General features: G+C 47.2%; 1 protein-coding gene across 3 annotated transcripts in view; it reads right to left on the bottom strand.

Annotated features, from left to right (window-relative positions):
• Positions 1–26,213, bottom strand: part of DDX47 (DEAD-box helicase 47) — a 612,119-nt gene that overhangs the window by 42,087 nt on the left and 543,819 nt on the right. For all 3 annotated transcript variants that reach the window (XM_077452460.1, XM_077452461.1, XM_077452459.1), the window contains one exon: positions 12,648–12,777. In XM_077452460.1, the coding sequence (XP_077308586.1) occupies positions 12,648–12,777 (130 nt within the window). The remainder of the gene's footprint in view (positions 1–12,647; positions 12,778–26,213) is intronic.

Here is a 26,213-nt window from a genome sequence, read left to right as displayed (position 1 = left end):
CATACAGGTTTAGGAGATATTTTTTTTACCTACAGTTAAGCCTTATTATAGGCTTACCTGTAAGTAAAAGTGAAAAAAAAAAGATTTTACTACCGCTTTAATAAATTTTGTAATGTTTTACTACTACTGCCTTGCGTCCAAAGTCCCACTCTTTGAGGAATCTTGTTCTTTAACTATATGCCAGGATGGGACGCACAGGCAGTCCAGTCAGATGAAAAAAGCTTTATTTTCAATAAAGAAAAATGTTTTTTTTTTGGAGCAGGGGAGGATCATGCGCTGTCAGGCAGAGAGCGGATGGAGGAGCACACACAGGAGACACAGAGTAGGCTTTGGAAGATGGCGGCACGTACGGATGACTCCGGTGTCAATGCTCAGCAGCCCTGTAAACCCTTACAAACCACTTTGACCTACAGTAAAGCCTAGATTAAGGCTTACCTGTAGGTCCAAGCAATTTCTCCTAAACCTATATGGTTAAGGAGATATTTGCCCGAAAATGGTCACCGCTGTCTACGGCGCAGGCGCACTGAGCAAGGCATTCTCAGCGACGGAGCTACCGCGCGTGTCGGCTCCCGTGCGCATGCGCGGGAGTGACATCATCGCGGCTTCGCCGAATGACAGCGGCGGAGCTGTGAGACCCTACCAACAAGATGGATGCGGCAGACTACAGGGGACAGCGGCGACTTCGCTGGCTCCTGTGTCAGGTAAGTGACACATAATGGGCTACTATGCGATGCATAGTAGTCCATTATGCTTTGCCTTTGCAGGGAATGAAAGAGGAAGTAAACTCATCAGGGTTTACTTCCTCTTTAAATCTGTCCAAACCAGAGTCTAGCAGACATCCCGGGTATGATAAAGTTTAAAAAATTAAATCATAAATTATAATATAATAAACTATAATTATATCAAATAATAATAAAAATGATTCAATAATGTAATCAAATCAAAAACACTAAAATTTTCTCAGTTGCAGAATTGTCACTGTCATTACTTTTCAGTATTTGATGATGGATCTCCCCTCAAATCGCTATTGCTCAATTCTGCAAGTGATTCTAATTTATTATCGCTATTTTCTAGCTGTAAAGGGACAGTTTTGGTTGCTATGGACAATCTCCAGTTTCCAGGCAGAAAACAGTTTTTATAATATAAAACTGCATGCAGGGCACTGGAGAAACTACTAGGGACAAAGCAGATGTAAAATAATTACATACAGCAATGTTATCTGTAAGAATGCTTGCAGGGAACGGAGCCCGGCGATGTGATGCATTGAGCAGAGGATGAGCCGATCGCACAGCGGGGAGACATCGCTGGATCCAGGGGACAAGGTAAGTGCACTCATCCTGGATCCAGCGATGCAGTCCCGAGTCTGGCTCCTGGTTATTGCTAATGGTACTGAATTTTCACCCCGAGCCAGACTCGGAAATACTGCCCGGGGGGGGGGGGGGGGGGGGGGGGGGGGGGGGTTAAGCGAGGCCACGGGATGTCCAGGAAAGTTTTGGCATGCAATCGGATCCCCAGGTAGCACCCAGTAGGAGTGTAAGACATACTATATGCAGTGTAAATTATACGGTACAGAGTGAAAGGCAGTACATGTGGGAGTGCAAGAAGGCAGCAAGAACCGGATGGTTAGCATGACCGGTTACACAGTGTTGCTCTCGGTATTGGCATAGGCATGGCACGAAGTAGGTATAATAAAGTAAAAGCACATTTAAATAACATAACCTATACACCTTAGAAACTTTGCCAGCTCTGGACAAGCACAGTGTACTATACAAACAGCCATCCGCTGCGGCCGTGGGGGTGGCAGTTGGCCAGGGAAAAAAAACTTGAGAGATCATCAATGACCGCCAGGTCAGTAAAAAAATGAGGGGATGCACAGGTCCGTGTGCGACCATGGCAGGTTGTGGGGGCAACAAACAAGAAAACTGCAGCGCACACAACTGGGTGGGGGAAAAAGTGTGCAAGCAGTTCAAGTGAGCGCAGATGGAGTCTCCTAGAGCAAAAGAGGGTCCAAGGAACGGGGAGTGGAAGGGGAGAGCAGGGTGCCTGGTGCGCAGACACAAAGATGGAAGTCATATATGGGAGCCAAGCTGTCCAGAGAGGGTCAATGAAGATGGGAGGAGAGGGGGAGAATAACAGGCAACAATAAACTCACAGTTTATGAGGGAGTAAACAATCCAGGTCCGGAGCAGTTAGTGCGTAGCCAGGGGGGTCACGAGCAGCAGCAAGGTGAGAGATTATGCAAGGAGATTCAGCGTTTTGCAGGGCCCGCCGCCTCGCGTTCTAGCCATGTCAGGACGGCAGAGGAGTCTTCAAAGAACTGGACATTTCCATCAGAGTCTTGCTGGAAACAGCATTGTGTAGGTGAGGTGATGGATGCAAAGTTCTTAGCCTCTGTAAATTGTGCCCTTTTCTTCTGCACCTCGGCTGAGAAGTAAGGAAACACAAACACAGTGACATTGCCGACTGGGATGTTCCCCCGCTCCCGGGTGAGGCGCAGAACAGTGTCCCAGTCCCTGTAGTTGAGAAGTTTTGCAATGAAGGTTCTCAGTGGTGCAGCGGCCGGCAAGGGATGAGCAGCCAGGCAGTGGGCACGCTCAACTAAGAACTTGGATGAGAAGGCCTCTCTACCATAGGTCTTGATGAGAATGTTTTCCACGTATGCAGGGGGGTCAGAACCCTTGGATCGTTCTAGAAGACCCATGAACCGGAGATTGCATCTTCGGAGTCCGTCTTCCATGTCATCCTGTTTGTGCAGGACGATGCTGCGCTGGTGCTGCTCCGTGGTCACCTGCAGGGGTGTGATATCTGCCTCCATGCTGTTCACTCGTTCCGTTTCAGTGGCTCTGTCCCTCAGTTTCTGGATATCCTGTCTGTTAAGGGAAATGTCAGTTTTAACCTCCTCTATCTTAGAGGTGAGAGTAGTCTGACACAAGGAGACAGCCTCAAGTATTTTGGCGGTGTCGCCGGAGGGCCGCTCCTCTGCAGCCTGGACAGGATCTGCGCCATCTCCCTCCTCATATTCCTGGCCCTCGTGGCGGTATTTTGCCAGCTTGGCTATGGCTTCTGATGTCCGCTTCGGCAGTGACATTAAGGCAGGAATGCAGGCAGACACCGTAGGCAGCCAATCGGCGTAATTATAGAAGAAACTCCCCGGAAGGTAAGTGAAAAGGATGATTTCTCAGGCGGGGCTCTCACTCTGTACACCCTACGCCATGTAGCTCCAGGCTACGCCCCGGGAATGTACTTTTAAATGTGTGAACTACCAGCACTTCAAAAGGAAGGGATTGTAAAATCTAACTTTCAAAAACAAAAATAAATACAAACATGTTATACTTACCTCCTCTGTGCAATTGGTTTTGCATAGAGCAGCCAGATTCCTCCTTTTCTCAGGTCCCTCTTCACTGCCCCATAGACCAGCAGCTTGCTATGGGGCACCCGATCCGAGCTGCAGCCCTGTGTATCCACTTAGACACGCAGCTGCCATTTGGCTCCGCCCCCTCTCTCTCCTGATTGGCTAACCGACTTTGGCTGACAGCCGCGGGAGCCAATGGCACCACGGCTGCTCCCCAGACCACCAGGAAGAGAGTCCCAAACAGCTGAGGGAAGTGTGGACATTGCTGGACAGAGAAGGGGCTCAGGGTAAGTGTGGGGTGGGGGTACTGTTAGGCCTGCTGCACACAGAAGGTTTTTTATCTTAATGTACAGAATGCATTAAGATAAAAAAAAAAAAAAAAACTCATTTAAGAGTGGATTTTTTGCACATTGTTGCACAATGGACACAAATACTGTTATGGAATTGTGTTGATTTATGTGAATTTTGTTAAGCACTAACACTTTAGAGAGGTTATACACATATGATTTTTCACTATTTGTTTTAATGTTTTGATATGTTTTAGTCCAAAAAGAATATTTGCCACATTTGAAGTTACCCATTTCTGACATAGGAAATTGAAGATGTGGGGATGAAAAGACAAATATTCCTGGTCAAGGTGGTGACCACCCTCCAATTATTTCTTAGGAAGTGAACAGCAGAGATTGCTGGACAATGTTTCCCCATCCATGAGATAATCAGTCTTACTTTCTTTAACCACTTAAAGCAGAGTTCCACCCAAAAGTGAAACTTCCGCTCATTTCCCCCCCCCCCCCCACTCTGGTGCCACATTTGCACCTTTCCACAGACCGGGCCATGGCGAATTCGAATTACATCAGCAGCTCGGCTCCCTCCCCCTTGCCCTGCCGCTGGGCCAGTAGAAGAGCGCAACAGTGCCTCATGCATGCGCAGTAGGGACTCGGATTGAAGCCGTAATGCTTCACTACTGGATTCCCTTACCGGCAATGGTGGCGGCAGCACGCGACAGCTGATGGAAACAACAGCTGCAGTGGCGATATCACTGGACTCTAGGACTTGCAAATGTCCTATTACTAAAAGTCAGCAGCTGCAGTATGTGTAGCTGCTGGCTTTTAATTTTTGCAGGGGTGGGCAGACCTCCGCTTTAAGGACAGGAAGGATTAACCCCCTTCCTGACCAGACCATTTTTTGTGATATGGCACTGCATTACTTTGGCTGATAATTGTGCAGTCGTGCAATGCTGTACCCAAATACAATTTATGTCCTTTTTTCCCCACAAATAGAGCTTTCTTTTGGTGGTATTTGGGCACCTCTGCATTTTTATTTTTTTGCACTCTAAATAGAAAACAAATATATTTTTTTTTCTGCTATAAAACATAGCCAATATTATTTTTTCTTTTAAAATTTAATTTCTTCATCAATTTAGGCCAATATGTATTCTGCTACATATTTTTGGTAAAAAAAACAAAACAAAAAAAAATCACAATAAAACGTAAAACGATTGGTTTGCGCAAAAGTTGTAACTACAAAATAGGAGATAGAATTATGGCTTTTTTATGTTTAGTTTGGGTACAGTTTTTTGTGGCACAAAGCCGAGAGGCACTGATCTGGAAAAATGACACCCTCTGCCGCAGGGGCGTCATGAGGTTCATAACTATTTTTGTTAAAAGTATTCAGTTGCTACTAAAAATTAACTTCTCTCTCACAGAGATATGCATCCATCACCTACAGACACTAGCAAAAAACTGAGGATGACATGGAGGCAGGGGTTATATAAGGAAGTGTCAAAAGCTTCAAGTGGCTTTGTCTGTGTCCATCACCTGTAGTTGCAGCACATCAACCACTTGCTTACTGGGCACTTAAACCCCCCTCAGTCCCAGACCAATTTTCAGCTTTCAGCGCTGATGCACTTTGAGTGACAATTACGCGGTCATACAACACTGTACCCAAATGAAATTTTTATCATTTTTTTTCCCACAAATAGAGCTTTCTTTTGGTGGTATTTAGTTACAGCTCGGAGTTTTATTTTTTGCTAAACAAACAAAAAAAGATGCAAAAAAAAAAAAAAAAAAAATCATGTTTTAATAGTTTGTTATAAAATTTTGCAAACAGGTCATTTTTCTCCTTCATTGAAGTGCGCTGATTAGGCGGCACTGATAGGCTGCATTGGTGGGCACTGATGGGCTGCATTGGTGGGCACTGATGGGCTGCATTGGTGGGCACTGATGGGCTGCACCGGTGGGCACTGATAGGCATAGTTAAGGCGGCACTAATAGGCACAGATAAGGCGGCACCGATGGGCACAGATAAGGCGGCACTGATGGGCAAAGATGGGCACAGATAAGATGGCACGGATGGGTGGCACGGATAAGTGGCACGGATGGGTGGCACGGATGGGCACTGATAGGTACCACAGATAGATGGGACTGATAGGTGGCACTGATAGGTGGCACTGCTGGGCACTGATGGGCGGCACTGCTGGGCACAGATGGGCGGCACTGGGGTGCAGCACCTTTGAGGCAGATTGGGTGGCACTGTGGGGTGGCACTGTGGGTGGCACTGTGGGCACTATGGGCACTGACGGGGGGCACTTTTGCTTTTATTTTATTTCAGGATGGCACTGCGGGAGGCAGGTGGGCACAGGCAGGTGGCAGGTGGTCCCTTGTATTGATGGCCGTGATCGGGACTGATGTCCTGATCACAGCCGCCGGCGATCGGCTTTTTTTTTCTCTCCTCGCGCTGACAGGAATAATAGCCGATTACCGGCTCCGTTCTATCACATGATCAGCTGTCATTGGCTGACAGCTGATCACGTGATAAGGGGTCGGGATCGACCCCTTACACGGATCGGTGATCAGGCGAGTCTCACGGACTCGCCGATCACAGAGCGCGCCGCGCGCGCCCCTCAGGGGGCGCGCAGGCCGCTCGTAACCGGGACCACGTCAATAGACGTAGTCCCGGAAATGTAGGTCCGCGCTAATGCCGTCATTTGGCAATAGCGCGGATCTGTAGTGGTTAAATCACGTTATGATCTGAAAACTTGTGTTCTGTACCATAAAGTAATATACCAATTTATTGAAGGTTATAAATCTACAAAATGTAGAATGGGCAAAAGGGGTGAAAAAAACTGATGTAAAGTACCTTACAAGGGGGGCGTGGCTTAGCGGCTGATGTAGGAGGACGTGCATGCCTTGAGCTCCGCTGGCCATCCATGCTTACATCCTTACAGTCTGATCTGAAAAGCTATTTTTGGAGCCCTTACCTCCCGCTACGCTCGGGGAATCATCCCGGACCACCGCGATATATCTCGGGACCCCCGCTGTGATGTCCAGACGCCACACCGGAGGGAAGGGGCTGACGGACTCCCCAGGCCAAGATGGCGCCGGCGCTCGGCGTGCAGCCAGAGACCAGTACAAGGAAGCGGCGCAAAAGCTCCTCTATGGTGGTAAATCGTACAAAAATGCTCTGGCTGGCCAACCCTCACCTCAAGCTACCCCTGGAGGTTCTCCTGAGGCAGATGACACAGTCCCCTTGGAGGATGATGATGGATTGTTCGCAGCATGGCACGCAGTGAGTACCCCTAGAGACAGTGATAGGCCTGAGACACAGACCATCCCCTCTCCAGTACCAGAGGGAGAGCCTACGCTAAGGGACATATTTGCTGCTGTTACCTCTTGTAATCAATCTATTGCAGCCCTCTCAGAGGACATCAAAGGGGTGAAGGCTGAAATAACTTTTGTCCGCCATGACATGCAAAAGCTCAGGGAGAGGACAGCTGCCCTGGAAGGCAGGCTGAGCACAGTAGAAGATGATCTGGCCCCCATGCAAAGGGATCTGAAATATAATTGCCATCTTACCGAACAGCACGCTATGCGACTTGATGAGATGGAAAATCGCATGAGACGTAACAATATTCGCTCTCTGGGGATTCCGGAACGTGTTGAGGGTAAAAACCCGGTTGACTTTATTGAAAACTGGTTAATTGCCAGCTTTGGTAAGGACTCCTTATCACCGTGGAACGCGCCCACCGGGTACCGTCTCGCCCCCTACCTCCGGGCAATCGCCCCAGGCCCTTCTTGTTTAAACTCCTCAACTATAGAGACAGAGACACCATCCTCTCTAAAGCGCGGGGGTTGTCAGACAAAATGGAGATTGAGAACTCCAGGATTTCGCTATTTCCGGACTTTTCAGCAGAGCTTCAGAAAAAGCGTGCAACATTTCTTGAGGTTAAGCGACGCCTTCGGGACCTTAACGTTCAATATGGTATGCTATATCCGGCCCGGCTCAGGGTTACGGCTCTGGGCTCTACGCACTTTTTTGATCGCCCTGCGGCAGCGGCACAGTGGCTTGACCAGGAGCACAACGCACTCAAAGCCGCCAAGCTTCAAAGGTCTCCTCCACGATAATGACACTTTCAGACAAGTTGACTGGACTTACATTTCTTCAGGCCCGGCGGAAGGCGAAGGTTTATGGCTCCATTACAGTTCCACCAGTGCTACATGATGCCTGCACATGTGAAACCCTGTTTACCATCTAGAAGAGTCTTCTATGGGTGTTTCCGTGGCCTTCCCCCCGCCCCAGAGCTCCGGATGGGGGCTGTTAGACTGCTGCTTCTCCCGTTTGGGAGCCCGGCGGGCTTCGATACAGAAGATACCACAGTTTTATGCTGTTTAACTGTTTCTCTTTTCTTTTACTTAATTTTTTCTCTCCCAGAACCACGATGGACACAGACTATATCCCAGCATATCTGCACCCTTCTGTCCGACTTTTCCTCGGTACTGCTGCATATGAAGGATTTTTCTCTCCCCCTTTTTGGGGCACCTCAGGTGATGCGACTTATCAGTCGCTTGTTGTTGCTGTATATGTGTTAAATGCATCTTCCCACCCTAGCTTCTTACGAATGTTAATAAGGCCACTCCTATTTACACTTATGTTTTATACCCCTGATGGCAAAGGTTAGATTTCTCTCTTGGAATGTCAGGGGGCTGGGCAGCCCGGTAAAAAGGCTGGCGGTGTTAAAACACCTCAAAGATATGAAGGCTGGAATTGTGTGTCTGCAGGAGACGCATTTTGCTCGTGATGGTACGCATAGCCTTGGGCCTAGACTGTTTGCCAAGCAATTCCACTCTACATACTCTGCTTATGCAAGGGGAGTGAGTATCCTAATTAGACAAAATACCCAATTCTCTTGCTCCCAACAGGTTATTGACCCAGGGGGGAGGTACATCTTTTTGCTGTGTAAGATTGCTACTGTACATTGCATTATCGCCAACGTATATATCCCACCTCCATATTCAGCTGAGGTCCTCAGGCGCCTCGCTGGGTTTATGGCACAGTTTCCTAACATACCCCTACTGGCGATGGGCGATTTTAATAACTATGTCAATGGCATGTGGGATAAGATTCCAACGCCTCCTTTGGCTCCCTCCCGCCCTAATGGTGATACTCCCTTTGCTGCCCTATTAGCCGAACTTGGGTTGGTGGATGTTTGGCGGAGAGCCCACCCCCGCACCCGACTGTACTCCTGCTGCTCTCCAGCGTTTGGGAGCTTGTCTAGAATAGACTTGGGACTGGGGAACTCCGCCCTTCTCCCCCTAATTAGCGACTCTGGGTATGGGGATAGACACATATCCGACCATTCCTCTTTGTGGATTGAGATGTCCCTATCTACTGACCTCGCACCTAGGAGTTGGAAGCTTAACCCCTTTTGGCTTACACTCTTTCCGCAGCCTGACCCCATAGCGAGTGACCTTAAACTCTTCCTGCAGGATAATTTAGACTCGGCCTCTATAGATGTAGTTTGGGATGCAGCTAAGGCCTTCCTTAGAGGGCAATTTATCACTACTATAAATGGTATAAAAAAGAATACTAAGGCTTGGGAAATAGAGGTCGGCAGGGCACTCAGAGTCGGAGCAGGCCTATATTGCCAACCCCTCAGAGGACACAAAGAGATCTTGGTTGGGGGCGCAGTCTATGTCCAGACAGGAAGCTTTGCAACTGGCAGAAAATAAAAGATTTTTCCTACAACAAACACACTTTGAAGAAGGGGAATCGACAGGTCATATGCTGGCTCTGCTGGCAAAGGCCCAGGGTTCTACGCCTATGATTCACTCGCTGTGCGATTCGCAGGGGGTGACCCACACGGACGCCCCCGGGATCTTACAGATATTTCAGTCCTTTTATGCAGACTTGTACTCATCCAAAGTGCAGCCCAGTGACGGGGAGATTGTGAGCTTCCTGGACGGGTGTGATAGTCCATGCTTGTCTGCGTGGGATGTGGAACTGTTGAATGCCCCCATAACAGGGGAAGAATTGGCCTCTGCACTGGAACACTCCCATAATAACAAAGCTCCGGGGGCAGATGGCCTTCCATCCGAGGTATACAAGCGTTATGCTAGTGTTCTACTGCCCACTCTCTTGAAAGTGTTTAACAATGCCCTGGAGACAGGGGTCCTGCCTGCTTCTATGAACGAAGCAATTATAATTGTACTCCTAAAACCGGGTAAGGTAGGGACATCACCGGGCGCATACAGGCCCATCTCCTTGCTCACAACGGACGTTAAACTATTGGCTCGGGTATTGGCGATGAGATTGTCCCTGGTAATACATAAATTGATCCATAGGGATCAATCAGGGTTTATTCCCACACGTTCGACTGCCCAAAATACTTGCCGTTTATTTCTAAACCTACAGATTCCTGTGGATAGCCCCGGTAATCAGGCCATCCTCTCGCTGGACGCAGCTAAGGCCTTCGATAGTGTTGAGTGGCCTTATCTGTGGAAAGTGATGGAAAGGATGGGGTTAGGCAGTACATTTATCAGCTGGGTCCAATTACTATATGCTAGGCCTACGGCTAGAATTAGAGCTAACGCGGAACTTTCCGAACCATTCATGCTGTATAGAGGCACGAGACAGGGGTGCCCGTTGTCGCCCCTGCTCTTTGCCATGGCGCTCGAACCACTGGCAGCAAGACTGAGGTCGGCTACGGACATTGTTGGATTTTGTAGGCCCACTGGGATGGATGTGGTATCACTATACGCGGATGACACACATATTTACTTGGGGGACACACAGGGTTCCCTAACAGCGACTATGCACTTGATTAACCTATTTGGTACACTATCCGGTTTCACGATAAACTGGGACAAGTCTGTATTAATGCCCTTATCCCCTTTAGCAGCACCTCTTCCCCCATGCGCAAACGTGATACAGAAGGTTGAGTCCTTTAAATACCTGGGGGTACAGATATCCCCTGAAGTGACGAACTACGCCAATCTGAATCTTCTACCGCTATTACTTAAGTTCAGGGAGAAATGTAAAACTTGGTGCAAACTACCGCTATCGGTAGTGGGAAGGGTGAATCTCATCAAAATGGTATGGGCTCCACAATTGCTCTACGTTTGTCATAACTCGCCGACCTGGATTCCGAAACGTTGGTTCGATAAAATTGACTCTCAGTTTAGGGAATTAATATGGTGTAGGAAGACGGCCAGGCTTAGTTTACTTACCCTGCAATATAAAAAGGACGAGGGGGGGTTGGCACTACCACATGCTAGATTGTATTTCTTGGCTTCGCAGCTTCAACACTTGGGTGGTTGGGGGTCGGATGATCCCCTGGACCCGATACGTAGGTTACTTGATGACATTGTCGCCCCGGACACAGCATTGTCCAGGTTTGAAGCCGGCTTCCCTCATATGGACAGGAGTTCCCCAACTATTATACTACTGAATACTCTATGGTCCCATGTCAAACGACTGCTACAAATACGTGGTTTTCTTGGTCTCACCCCTATCTGGCGGAATGCTAACTATGGCGAGCTTTTTAAGCTCAAGGGATTTGGTAATTGGAGAAGGAGCGGCCTCCGGTACCTCTCACAGCTGTATAGTGTCTGGGTACTGAAGTCCTTCATGGAACTACAGGCTGAGTTTGGCATACCGCGTAGGGACTTTTTAAAATACTTACAGCTACGACCTGCGCTACAGGCGCAATCTCGCAGTAAGCAGCTTTACCTGACGGACCATGCTGTGGTACATGGGATATTCAGGCAAAATGAGCGAAAGGGTATGATATCTAGGGGGTATGACATGCTTCTTGATGCAATACAAGACCCGGCACATCTCCCATTTCGGCAGAGGTGGGAGGCAGACCTGGGGTCTATGGACACGGAGACCTGGAACCTTTGTTTGTCCTCCGCTCCGTTGGTGTCGGTCTCGGCCTCCCATAAACTCTCCCATCTGTATCTACTGCATAGGGTTTATAGAACACCACTTAAACTGCACAGATGGGGTGTTAGGGATTCCCCCCTTTGCCCAAAATGTATGCGGGGCCATGACCTAAAAAGGTATTGGGATAGGATCCTCGACACTATCTCTTCTGTATTCTCTGTTAGTATCCCGAGGTGTCCGTTGGTCTGCCTGTTGGGGGCCCTAGACGAAGAATTGATAACGCCTTCGGCCCATACGGACATTATTCGGTTATTATATGTAGCCAGGAAATTAATAGCACTAAAGTGGATAACACACAGGGTTCCCACCAGGCAGCAATGGACGGACCAAGTGAACCAGATGCTGATGAGGGAAAAAATAACATACCAACACAGAAACGCACCGCACAAATTTAATGCTATGTGGCAGGGATGGCTTGAGGTTCCGCGGCTAGCCCCCCACCAACTTATACAGGACAGACTTTTGCAGGGCTGAATGTGGGTCCAGGGGCACGTGCATGGAGGCACATAGACAATCTTAAACTCTTCATGGGGTTAATCCTATGTCTCTCCCTTCCCCGGCATTTATGAGGGGTGAGAGGAGGGACCAGCAGGACTAGGTAATGGGATGCTGGACGTTGTGCATAACACTGTACGTATATAGCTGTTCCAAAATGCAATATGGTCTTAGAGAGAACGCCACTTTTGTTTATGTTCTTGGTTTATTTTTCTTATTTTTAAGTTTTAATGGCACTTCCTATGTTTCAGCGGTCTACAAACCGGGTCAATTTGTACTTTTGTATTACCAGTATTCCTTTAACCGTGAAAACCAATACTGCTGTACGACTGCATTTCCTGTCTATGTTTGGTTTGTACCATATATGTTTTGCAATAAAAACTTATTTGATTTAAAAAAAAAAAGTACCTTACAACCTTCTTGTTGCCATCTTTTTTCCATAATTCTACCTTCACATTCTATACACGAGGAGGCAATTTAAATCCATACATAGCAAGACAGACATGTTCTCATATATATTTCAATGTACTTAAGATAAAAATAATAAACAAATAATAAAAAATTTAAAAAAACTTACAACACGGGCAAATCTTTGAGCTTCTGCTACCCTTTCATTCAGCAACATCACTTCTTCTTCTTGTGTAGGGAAGGCTGGAAGCTTTTTACCAATTATTTGTTCAATCCTTTGAAAGAGCTCAACATCATACCTTGGAAAGCAAGTACAGAAGTTTTAAACAACCTTTTTACAGTTTTAATAAAAATAAAAAATTGTGTCCAAAAATGTAACATTTCAACAATCTCAAATCTAGTGTACCATTTAAATATGTTTTAAAACGTGGTCTCTATCTCCTTTTCACTGGCTAGGAGAACCTCATTAACAAGAGTTACTATAGCCAGGATTAGTTCTCACAGTGACAGGTAGCGATGAGCAAAACACCCCCCACTTCGGTTTGCACCAGAACATGTGAACAGGCAAGAAGTTTGAGCGAACATTCGAACCCTATTAAAGTCTATGGGGCGCAAACATGAAAAATCGAATTTTAAAGGCTTATATGCCAGTTATTGCCATAAAAAGTGTATGGGGACCTGGGTACTGCCCCAGGGGACATGTATCAATACAAAAAAAAAACAAGTTTTTAAAAACAACTGTTTTTTCAGGAGCAGTGATTTTAATAATGCTTAAAGAGAAACAATAAAAATGAAATATTCCTTTAAATATAGTGCCGGGGGAGGGGGCCTTAGTCTGCTTGGAAAGTGTTGCATCTGTGAAAGGTCGCAGCGAAATTACATTTCTAAAAGGATAATATTGCTCGTGGCTGTAATGTAATGCCGGCTCCCAGCTGACAGAATATATACTGGGCCCACAATTTAACATGTCTGGCAGACCCAAAGAGCTCTGTTGCCTACATTCATTTAACATTAAAGAGGAAATCCTATGGCGGGCCTGGCATGTAGGCATCTTAGAGTTTGACGTTGTAGCTATTCACCTCCTCTCAGACATCTCAAGGAGAACATTGATGATGCGGTGGACACTTAAACCACTTCTAGATGGTTTTGGAGAGAAAGGTCTCACTTACAAATGGGGGCACCCTTTTCACCTCACTGTCAGTAAAGGCCACAATACCTTCCCCCGTGACATCCTTCAGTGCTCACGAATCTCTTTACATTTGCGGAGGTGGATCTGGTCCCTGTGCCCAACTGGCTCTTGATAACCATACCACAGAACCCGGCAGCAGCGACTCCCTGATGGCAGACCACAGAGAAACCGTAACAACTGTCGCTTCCAAAGAGGCCTATCTCAAGCTCACCTGGAACCGGTCCTGTGATAGTATATGAAGATAAATGATACTGGCAACTAGTGGTGGCCTGTCCATAAGGGCGTACGGTTGCCGCCCCCTCTCTCCAGCCACCCCTTCTATGACAAATGGATAGATTCATGCACAGCATGAATTTATCCATGGCTACCGCAGCCACTCCCTATTCAGACGCCCGACCCCTTTTCAGATGCCTGAATTACAGAGGCGGGGAGTGTTTTGAAGCACCATAGGCTCCAATAGGCATCACAAAAGGTGACCTGCGAGCGCAATGCTTGGACCTCGCAGCTCACCCAGGTGTGTTAGAACAGCAAATGAAAATTTGCTTTCCTAACGCTGAACCGCCTTCTCTGCCAATCAGGTGCTCGGGTCTGTTACCCGTCACCTGATTGGCTGAAACGACAGGCGCTGTGATTGGATGGGTCAGGAGGGTATGCATGGAGGACAACGCTCGTCACTGTCACCCGATGCCCCACCGAGACAGGGTAAGTGTCGGGCAGACTGCAAGCAGGAGGGAGGGTCTCACAGAGGTGGCATTCGATGGACACAGTGGCTGCGTTTGATGGGCACAGTGGGGCTGCAATTGTGGGATTTTTTTTTTTTTTAAGAATTATTCAGTTTGTTTGCTCCCCCTCAAAAATGTTGAGCACCAGCCGCCACTGCTGCCAAATGATCTCTCTCCTGTTCTATGTAGAAATTCCCTTTTCCATCAACCCTCATGTTGCTCCTGTGCCTCCACTGATGTTCTAGGCAGGGCCTACCTCAGGGCTCGTACAAGTAACCTGAAGAAACTTAAACTGCCTGCTTCGGCTTACCAGTGCATTAGAGCAGGTCTACCTGCATATACGTGACTATCACTGTTGCAGCCCCCCTTCTCTTTTTTTTGTTTATTACTCCAAATGGTAAATTCGGCCTTTATATGCAATAGGGCATGTTTGTTGTGATCACTGTTGAGTCATAGTCAATAGGCCTCCGCATTGGGTGGAGGGGCTGTCTGGTCCTGCTGTCTCTGAATCGACCTACTATTCTAAGTGTAATGGTGAGCTGTGCTATAAAAACAAAAAATGGTGCTAAAATAACTCCTATAAGAGTGGAATGATCAAAACAAAATATCCTAGGCTAGATGAGAAAATAAATCTCCATTAATTCATACAATAGGGGGTCAACAACCCAAATAGAATAACAGTGAGCATTGAATAGTAAGTGGTGTAATAGATAATATTGTAAAAATTATTAAAAAGTGTGTGAATGAATTAAATCATTAGTACATGAGTGGAAAAAAGGCAAAAAAATTAAGCCAATCAAAAAAAATTCTCAAATAAGAAAAAGTGAATAACACAAAATATATGTATCCCTCATAATACAGACAAATAAACTCAAGAGTGAAAACAAAAAGAAATTCCAATAAACATGAAAAATAATTAAAACAAGAATAGAATATAGTCACTTAAAGTCTACAGGAGTACAGAAAGCCACCTCCACCAGTGAAAAAAAGGGGGCCGCTTACCAGAACTTAAGATCTCAGTGTTACGTGAGATCAAAAGGGCATGTATATGGATGATCTGGATGAACCATCACAGGACCACACCGGACTCTCCTCAGTGTTATTCCCCAATGATGAAGCGATGGTATCACAATTCATATGGAAAAATATAAAGGAACTCGCATAGCATAAAAACCCTTAGTTATTCAATCTTAAATAAAATCAGTGCACTCATGAATCAAGAAAAAACAATGCGTATCACAAAAAACGAGCCGGCCGGCCCTTGATTACCGCCCGCACTTCCGGGTCTGGCGTAGAACGCAGTGACGTCAGCACGCCTTACCTCCCTACGCGTTTTGTCACTAGACAGACGTGTTCACGGGATGCGGTCTACTTACTGGAGTGCCCGTGTGGCCTCCAGTATGTGGGCCGGACTAAACGTCCCTTACATGTGTGTCTAGATGAACATATCGGGAACATCCGCAGAGGTTTTACCCAACATTCAGTATCCAAACATTACCTTGTGGCACACAATAGAGACCCCTCCAACACGATCTTCTTGAGGATCGACAAATTCAAGCCCCACTGGAGGGGGACCCATTTGGTTAGAAGCATTTTAAAATTAGAGATGATGTGGATACATAAATTAAAATGTTACACCCCTCGTGGCCTCAACATTAAAGTGGATGTGAATGCCTTTATTGACAACGCATGACCTCCTTGTAAACTATGGATTTAATGTTTCCATCCATTTATGGTGTTGAGCTTGTGTTTATTCTTTGTGAACTCGGTCTGGGCTCCATGAGTTAGTGTAAAATGCTATGTAGGATTTTTTACTGGCATATGTCCATATTGTTGACCCAATATTATGTAGGAATCCAGTTTAGAGTTGGTGATTCTTGTAATTTTTGTCTCCTGTATAGATAAAAAAAATGTGTGTACTATTCATACAAAACATTTTTTTTTAATTTTCATCATTTTCAATAATTTTTTTATTTCTACATATTTCTTATATTTTTTGTGGTTTCTTTTTATATTTATTTTTGTATTTTTTGCATCTTGCATATTTCAGGTACTAGGATGCTTTAAACCGCAAGGGAGAGTCATTTTGGTCTATTACGTCATTATAACATTCTGTTATGGCCATATCATTTTACAATTTCTATGTTTTGTATCTCTATGATTGGGAATTGCGTGAGTTGGGCATCTTCCCCTCTATTTCCCTTATGTAACATGGCGGATTTACATGCACGGTGAAGCTCAGACCGAGGCGTGGTTGCTGTGTATGGTACTTAAGCGGTGTGTCAGGGCGCCGTTCTGCATCCCGTGAACACCTCCGTCTAGTGACAAAACTCATAGGACGGTACGGCGTGCTGACGTCACCGTGTTCTACGCCAGACCCAGAAGTGCGGGCGGTAATCAAGGGCCGGCCAGCGCGTTTTTTATGATACGCATTGTTTTTTCTTCATTTATGTGAGTGCACTGATTTTATTTAAGATTGAATAAACAAGGGTTTTTATGCTATGCGAGTTCCTTTATATTATTCCATATGAATTGTGATACCATCGCTTCATCATTGGGGAATAACACCAAGGAGAGTCTGGTGTGGTCCTGTGACGGTTCATCCAGATCATCCATATACATGCCCTTTTGATCTCACGTAACACTGAGATCTTAGGTTCTGGTAAGCAGCCCCCTTTTTTTCACTGGTGGAGTTGGCTTTCTGGACTCCTGTGCACACGAAGTGACATGGGTGTCATTTCTCATCCTCACTCTGAACTAATTATTTCCACTTGCTGATTGATATTTTTCTTGGGACTTTAAGTGACTATATTCTATTCTTGTTTTAATAATTTTTCATATTTATTGGAATTTCTTTTTGTTTTCACTCTTGAGTTTATTTGTCTGTATTATGAGGGATACATATATTTTGTGTTATTCACTTTTTCTTATTTGAGAATTTTTTCTGATTGGCTTAATCAGGTTGGGTCTCTTCACGCGATCTGACACACATTTTGTTTCCTTTTTTTTCCAGTTTTTTTTTTTTTTTTTGCCTTTTTTCCATTCATGTACTAATGATTTAATTCATTCACACACTTTTTAATAATTTTTACATTATTATCTATTACACCACTTACTATTCAATGCTCACTGTTATTCTATTTGGGTTGTTGACCCCCTATTGTAGGAATTAATGGAGATTTATTTTCTCATCTAGCCTAGGATATTTTGTTTTGATCATTCCACTCTTATAGGAGTTATTTTAGCACCATTTTTTGTTTTTATAGCGCAGCTCACCATTACACTTAGTTTTCCACATCGGAGTATTACGATTGGAGTTGCTGCTTGTAGGGAGTTTTTTGAATAGCGCAGTTTACTCTCTGTACCCATTTTTGCGACCTACTATTCTACCCTGGCAGATTGGCTGTTAGTGACCGGTGCCGGGCCAGCCGACACTGACATTTCGGAGGAACTGGAGACCCTTGCACCTCAGTAGTATGGTTGGAGAGGATGGGCTACGCCCCCTGACCACACACCGATGGAGATAACGGGACTGAAGTGGACTGCTGCTGGGAGGCTGTGTCTGTTGAATAATAGGATTTTTTGTACTCACCGTAAAATCCTTTTCTCTGTAATTCACCGACCGGCACAGCTCCTCTCTGTAACAAAGTGGGTTGTTAGCCCTATCATTGGAGACACTAGACAAGTTGTAATACAACACTTCAGAACTTTTAGTTACGCCCATGGGGTAGTCTCTATGCTACAAACCCACAGCCTGCCCAGGCAGAACTCAGTACGTCAACAAGCAGTATAACTTAGAGAAAAAGGAGGAGCATGTGCTGTGTCGGTCGGTGAATTACAGAGAAAAGGATTTTACGTTGATTACAAAAAATCCTATTTTCTCTCATATTCGCCGACCGACACAGTTCCTCTCTGTAACTAAATGGGACGTCCCCAAGCAGTGCCAAATGAGGGGTGGGAAAAACAGCATAAAAACTTCATCCACCATGGCAAGTGGGAACTAGTGAAACGAAACCCACAAAAAACAACAGTGTGTGGAAAAACACCACCACATAACCAGGTATCCTCAACAGGAGTGATCCCCAAGACCGCAACCATTTGCATAAGTAATGCAACAGTGCATTAACATAACAGTACTGCCTTTTCATCGAAAAACCAGGAAAAAAATAAAAGATTGCATATTTAATTGCAACTACACGGCCGCCTGCAAAACTTTGAGACCAAAACAGGCATCAGACGATGCACTCACACCTTGTAGAACTTGGTAAACGTATGGACAGACGACCAGGTCGCCGCCTTACACACCTGAGCGATCGACGCTTTGTGTCGGAAGGCCCAAGACGTTCGAGCGCCTTTGTAGAGTGGGCCGTGACCGGAAAGGGGGGCACCTGCCACTTCAAGGCGTAGGCTTATACTACAATCTGATACACCTGGAAATGGTGGCCGACGAGATCGCCATACCCTTCTTTGGACCAGCCACCGAAACAGTGAGTCTGACTTCCGAAAGGGAGCTGTGGCAGTCAAATACACCTTCAGAGCCCTAACCACATCGAGAGCGTGAAGGGCCACCTCCTTGGAGTGCTTCGGCTTAGGACACAACGATGGCAATACAATGTCCTCATTGATATGAAAAGCCTAAACCACTTTTGGTAGAAAGGACGGTTGCGGATTCAACACCACCTTATCCCTGTGGATGGCCAGATAAGGTGACTTGCAAGACAAGGCTGCCAATTCCGAAACCCTCCTGGCCAATGTGATGGCCACTAGAAAGACCACTTTCTGGGAAAGAGTCCACAGGGGAATCTCCCAGATGTTTTCAAACTGCGGTTTTTGAAGCGCCGACAACACCAGGTTCACCGGGTAACGGTGGACGCACCGGAGGGACTACGTGTCGTACCCCCTGAACGAAGGTACTCACTAAGGAGTGCAATGCCAGGGGTCATTGTAAAAAGACAGCCAAAGCTGAAATTTTCCCTTTGATGGTGCTTAATGCCAATCTCTGGTCAACTCCTTGCTGGAGAAACCGCAGGATCCTGGATATGGAAAAGGAGCGCGGATGCCATCCTTTCTCCTCACACATGGAAATGTAGGCCTTCCAGGTACGATGGTATATCTTCAGAGAGGAAGAATTCCGTGCCCTCAACATAGTTGGAATCACCGAGTCTGACAGACCCCAGTACCTCAACACCTGGCTCTCAATAACCATGCTGTTAAAGCCAGCGATGGTAAAGCAGGATGAAAGATCAGACGTTGAGATAGGAGGTCCTCTCGCAACGGCAGTCGCCAGGGAGCGTCTGCCACCAGACGCACCAGGTCCCCGTACCAGGGCCGCTGAGGCCTATCTGGGGCAACCAGGATTACTGGAATCCCCCTCGGCTAAAACTCTGCAAAGCACATGTGGCAACAGTTTCAGTGGAGGAAAGGCATAGATTAGCTGGTACTGATCCCACGGAGCCACCAGCGCGCTTGACGCTTCTGCCCACGGATCTTTGGTCCTGGACACGAATCTTGGCACCTTCCGATTGAGATGGGAGGCCAATAGATCCACATCTGGTGTGCCCCACTTCAGGCACAGCAGCCTGAATATCTCTGGATGCAATGCCCATTCTCCTGGGTCCAGCATCTGATGGCTCAGATAGTCCGCCTGCCAATTTTCCACCCCCGGGATGTAAATGGCCGACAAGGCCGATACGTGTCGCTCTGCCCACCGAAGTATGTGAGCGACCTCCCAAGGAGGGACTGAGCTTCTTGTTTCCCCTTGGTGATTTATGTACACCACAGCCATGGCATTGTCCGACTGTAGCCTGATCGGACGCCCTTGAAGACATATTGACCATGTGTGGCGGCACAGCCTGACCACTCTCAATTCGAGCAGATTAATCGGAAACTAGGATTCCTTAGTCGACCAGAGGTTCTGAGCCGACTGAATCCCCATCACTCCACCCCAGCCGGATAGACTGGTGAATCACCGGGGACCTCAACCACCAGATCAGAGAGTCCCTGACTGGCTGGCTCACCAGGATCTGTCGATCCAGGGACAACTGAGATTTGTCCCATTTCAACAAGATCTCCTTCTGCAGTACTCTGGTGTGGAACTGGGCATAAGGTACTGCCTCGAAGGAGGCTACCATGAGTCCAAGTACTCGCATGAAAAAACGGAGCGACAATCACTTGCTGAACAACAGTAGTTTGACCGCAGATCTGAGAGTCTGCAATTTGTCTGAAGGGTGAAAAACTCTCGCTTCCCTGGAGTACAATAGCAAACCTAGGTACTCCAGATGCTGGGTCTGCACAATCACCGACTTCTTTAGGTTCAACAGCCACCCAAATTCTTGCAGGGTCTGCATGGTGATTGCCACATCCTCCTCTAATCCTGAGGCGGAAGATGCTCTCAGGAGGAGATCGTCCAGGTAGCCCATGATCGCGACCCCACGTTGTCGCAACGCCAATGCTGGAGCCAGTACTTTGGTAAAGACTCGGGGGGGCTGAGGCCAGGCCAAAGGGAGGAGCCATAAATTGGTAATGGGCTTCCTCGACTGCCAAACATGGAAATTTTTGATGCCGAAGGCATATGGGTATGAGCAGGTACGCATCCTGGATGTCGAAGGACGCCAGGGAGTCCCCTTAATGGAGTGCAGCGACTACTGAGCGAACTGATTCCATTCTGAACCTCTGCACTTTTACAAAGTGATTGAGGGCTTTTAAGTCCAAGATTGGACGTACCCCTTCCTTCTTGGGAACCACAGATTTGAGTAGAATTACTGGAAGCGTTCCGATTCCAGAACTGGTAAATCACCCCCTGATTCACCAAGTCCCTTACCGCCCCCAACAGGGCCACCCGGCGAACCAGGGATACGGTATGCTGGAGGGGAAGAATCTGTTTGGCGTCCAAAAGAGAAACTATCTTGTAGCCTGTGGAAATCAGATCACAGACCCATTGGTCGGATAGCCGGGAGGACCACCAGGCTGCAAACTCCCAAAGGGGACCCCCCCACCGAGACATGGGTGGGGGCAAACCTTCATGCGGTAGCACATTTGTTTGCAGGCTTGCGGTTCTAGGGACGTTTTTGACCGTCCGTGGGCATCCTGTCAGGCTGGGGACGTTTTGTCGAAGCACCGGGCGGACGAAAAAGCCGCTTGTGAGCGGAAAAAAAGGGCCCTTGCCTACGGCATGGCTCCTTAGCCTTCCTGGCCTGTGGGAGTAGAGTACTCTTACCACCAGTGGCCTTTTTAATAATGTCATCTAACGAGGCTCCAAAGAGCCGGTCGCCAAGGAAGGGAAGAGCCGTAAGGGTTGTCTTGGATGCCTGGTCAGCAGACCAGCATTTTAACCAAATCAGGCGCCTCAGCACCACAGCTAACACTGAAGCACTGGATAACAGAGGGAGAGTATTCAGGGCCGCGTCACAAACGTACTTAAGGCCTTGCACCAGTTGGTCTGCTAGTTCCACGCAGACAGGGGAGGCCTGTTGCTCTCCCAATTCGTGGTGCAAAACTTTTGCCCACTCGGTCAGTGTCTGCAACACCAGTGGGGATGCCAGTACAGGTCGCACGGCTGACCCCACAACCGTAAACAAGGAACGAGCCACCGCCTCTGCCTTCCTATCCGTGGGATCCTTGAATGCAGGAGTCCTCTCAACTGGGATCATGGTTACTTTATTTAACCTGGATACTGGGGGGTCCACGAACGGAGGAGCCGACCATTTCTTGAGAAGGCTTTCCTCAAAGGGGTAACGCACCGTCACGTATTTGGGGACCGAAAAGTTCCGTTGCGGACGACCCCATTCCTTGTAAATGAACTTGTCAAAATAAGTCAGATACGGGAACACCTTAGGTGAACGTGCTGACTTGCAGGACCCAAAATGGACTGGTACATCAGCAGAGGGATCCGCCGGCTCCTGAATCTTCAGGGTATCATGCACAGCTGTGATAAGTGCTCCAACTGGCGCTTTGTCGCGCACAGACCCGGACGGGGACTCATCCTCACTGTCCTGGTCAGAGTCAGTCCGCAGGTGACCCGGTTGCAATTGCCTGGATTTCGGGTGAAGAAAAACCAGTTTCTGAAGCCATGCTGACCCTACCCTTTCTGCCACCCGAAGGGGACTTAGGACAGTGACAGTCCCACCCACCTGCTGGCACTGGCTGAGGGGCTCTAACCCGCTGGACTCACCACCCTGGGCCGTTCCGCGCTGTATTACCGCAATGCCTGAAGATCCCCAGCGCTCCCAGATGCAGAAATAGCAGAAAACTGTCGGTGGCCGGCCGGTCGCACGATCGGTGAACGATCAGTGGGCGATCAAACACACATGTTCAGAACACAGGATAACCTTCCCAGCACCCTGTGATGACCAAACACGAAGCAGAGGGCACAGGGGCAGCTGCTAGAGCACAAAAACATGGTTCGGCTACAAAAAATGTCCGCCAGTGTTCTTAATATGGAATCACCAGGAAAATGGCTGACTGAAGCCAGTCTGACCCTTGCCCATACTTAAAATGGCCGCTGAACAGCGCTATGAGGGAACAGAGAGAACACGTGGCAGGGACAGTGCTGCACCAACAAAGGGGCATGACTACACAGACATCCAGCGAGACTAAGCTTCAGGACCTAGGCACTCAGCACAGCTAAAACCCCCAGGTGAGAGCCCAGACACACACACACACACACACACGTACAGCCCCCCCCCCCCGTGAGGGGGGAAAGGAGGGAGTTAGGGACAGGGGAGACAGGTGAGGGGGGCCCCCAAATCGACCTCCCAGGGAATGCCCAGCTGCTCCACCCTGCCAGGCAGGGAGAGCTGTACTTAGCAGTCCTGAAACTGGGAGACATTCCATGGTAGTCAGCTCCTGATCAGTACAGGGAAGATTACTGGCCTCGGCATACTGTGACGCAGACATCAGTAGCCCGGTCATATGTACGCCCCGGAGCATAAAGCTCACCGACCACCTCTGGAGCTGAGGTATGTCGTGGCCTGCCGAGCCTTAACTGTGACCTGCACACACTCGCTGGCCGGACTGGGGAGACTACAAGGATAAGTGAAAAATTAGACCAAAAGAACTGCGCTCTCTAAATACACACACTTCCCACGTGATACCAGTATTCCGACTGGGTAACCGTGTTTGTGAAGAATATAAAAAAATATGAACGGTAATAAATGAATATAGTGCAAAGTGATTAAACAATCATAGTAAACGTGACTACCACTAGCCCATAGTTACAATTGTGAATTACATATAAACTTGGATACATATATGTAAATTAATATTCTAAACAGTTAGAAAAAAAGCCAAAATACACATGTGAAGAAATAATCAAAAGTGTCCTTGATAACAGTTAAAGGGGTTTTAAAGGTAAAGGTGAAAAAATATCTGACAGTCCCGGCGCCCCCAGCCCCCGTTTTACTTACCTGACCCCTCAAATGTCCCACGCTCGTCCCCGGACGTCCTTTCCACCGTTCAGCCTGGCCGCTGATTGGCTTGAGTGGATGGATGGAAAGCAGCGCAGCCATTGGCTCGCGCTGCTGTCAATCACATCCACTGACGCGGAGCGCCGGGGGCGGGGCCGTGTGATACAGCGAGCAGCTATAGCCGCCGGCTGTATCACGGGAGCGCGCCCGCAGATGCTTCTCACCATGCGAGGGAGCTCGCATGAACGCGAGAAGCATCTGCGGGAGGAAGCAGAGACAGCCGCCGAGGGATCCCAGAAGAGCAGGTTTCGGGGCCACTCTGTGCAAAACGAGCTGCACAGTGGAGGTAAGTATAACATGTTTGTTATTTTAAATAAATAAAAAAATTCCCTTTACAATCCCTTTAAGTATGTCCTCATAGTCCTCAGAAAAGATCCAACTTATGAAGTCAATTATTATCAGATGCCAAACACCACGTGTTGATTATAGTGTCCAAAAATTATGATTCCTTGCTTCATATTCCCAAATCGTGAAACATGCCACAGTGTACCACCACCAAAAGTCAAGATTGGCTCCTTACCAGATGTCAAAAAATTATTCGCACATCAAAAGATCAGATCACGCTATATATACTCCTCAATCCTCCAGAGCTCCACCCTCCTTCAGGGTCATGGTTCAAACGGACTCCAGTTTGTATAAATTACCGAATTCACCATAAAAAAGGGAGAAAGGCGCTCCAATAGTGTAAAATTGCTTATTTAATAAAAATCAAAAACTAAAAAAACACACTTATAATCAAGCAGTGAGATATGGCATAAACAAGTGGAAAGCGTCGGCCGTACGCTGATCTCCACAGGTCTCTCCTTCTCCAGCTGGTACAGTTCACAAGGCAATAAACAGCATGTCACACCGCCCGACGCGTTTCGTGATACTTCACGTCGTCTCGGAGCACCTTTTTTCCTACAAGGATAAGTGAACCAGCCTGTCACCCAGCTGGCTGTTGATAGAAGATCACAAGATCATTCATCTTGCGCAAAAAGCCAAGCTTCTGCATAAAAAAAAAAACAAAAAAAAAAACACGGACCTATGGGCCTTCAGGGTTCCTAGGTCTTATCTCCTCACTAGGCAAGAAAAAACCGAGTTCTGCCTGAGCAGGCTGTGGGGTTGTAGCATAGGGACCGCCCCATGGGTAGAACTAAAAGTTCTGAAGTGTTTTATTACAACTTGCCTAGTATCTCCAGTGATAGGGCTAACAACCCATTTTGTTACTGAGAGGAGCTGTGTCAGTCAGTGAATATAAGAGAAATACTTATTTTTTTTCCTTTGCTGCCCTCATCTTAAGACAGTTCCTTAACCTATCCTATGCGCTCGTTAGCTATCCAGACCTTTGACATATACCATGACAGGTGGGACCAATTTTGTGGGTTGCTCCCTGACTTGCCAATGTGAGACAGACAAGTCTCTTTAATTTGGGCCTAGCTACTAATAACGGAGGCTTTTTGCTGGCTTACTGGATACCCACTGAGCCCCCAAGCAAGCTATTGTGGTTACGATCTCTCTTGCACATTCCAAAAGGGGATCATGAAGCACACCAGGAGGCTCTTGGCTTTACGTTCAGGACCTCCTTGTCCGCTTGACCTGAGTTTTGCACCCAGAGGGTCGCCGTTGTCGGCACTCCAGAATTTATTTCAGTGTTTTTTCATATTTTCGTTGTGTGGATTTCCAAATGTTTATCTGACATGGCTGTTTTATCTTGCATGTTTATACGGGTACACCAGATGAATTTTAGCACTGTTGTGGGGGTACCAAAGGTGTGTTTAACTGTGCCTTACCTCCCACATTAGGAATACTCTGCCCTGGTGGCAGTAGTTCTCCTCTGAGGAATTCCTCTCTTTGCTAGACCTCATATTTTCCCCTTACCATTCTGATATTTCTCTGCTTCATCTTTCCTCTTCCCTTCTATTTCTCACTCCATTTCCAACTACCATCTTCCCCCCTTCCTTTTCTCTACCACCCCTTGTCCCTTTTTTTTTCTTCTTGCTCCCGCCACCTAGGGAGTAAGTATATGTAGATGTCTTGACGTTATGGCTATCAAATTCCTTTCCTGGATTGTTAAAAGGCTGAATTCCCCCGATTAACATACTAGCTGTCTAGCCGAACTCTGGAGACACAGTGTACACGTCGCTTTCCTCCCACAGACTAATTTAAGGGCAGATCGGGTCCCCAGACTAACAAGCATTTCCCGGTAGCCTATCGTAGCCCATCCACATCTTCTAAATATAAGGGGGCAAGTATTCTTATATCCAATTTCCTTGACTAGCAATTCCTCGATGAACACCAAGATCAGGAGGGTAGGTTCCTGCTCTTGAAGGGCAAACTCGATTCTCATACATTTACCCTTGCGAACATCTACCTTTCCA

Source organism: Lithobates pipiens, unplaced genomic scaffold (assembly GCF_037356315.1).
Source record: "Lithobates pipiens isolate NorthernLeopardFrog02 unplaced genomic scaffold, aLitPip1_a1.2 Scaffold_23, whole genome shotgun sequence".
Classification (NCBI taxonomy): domain Eukaryota; kingdom Metazoa; phylum Chordata; class Amphibia; order Anura; family Ranidae; genus Lithobates; species Lithobates pipiens.
Note: the sequence above shows the minus strand (reverse complement) of the source record. Positions and strands in the feature narration are given on the sequence as shown.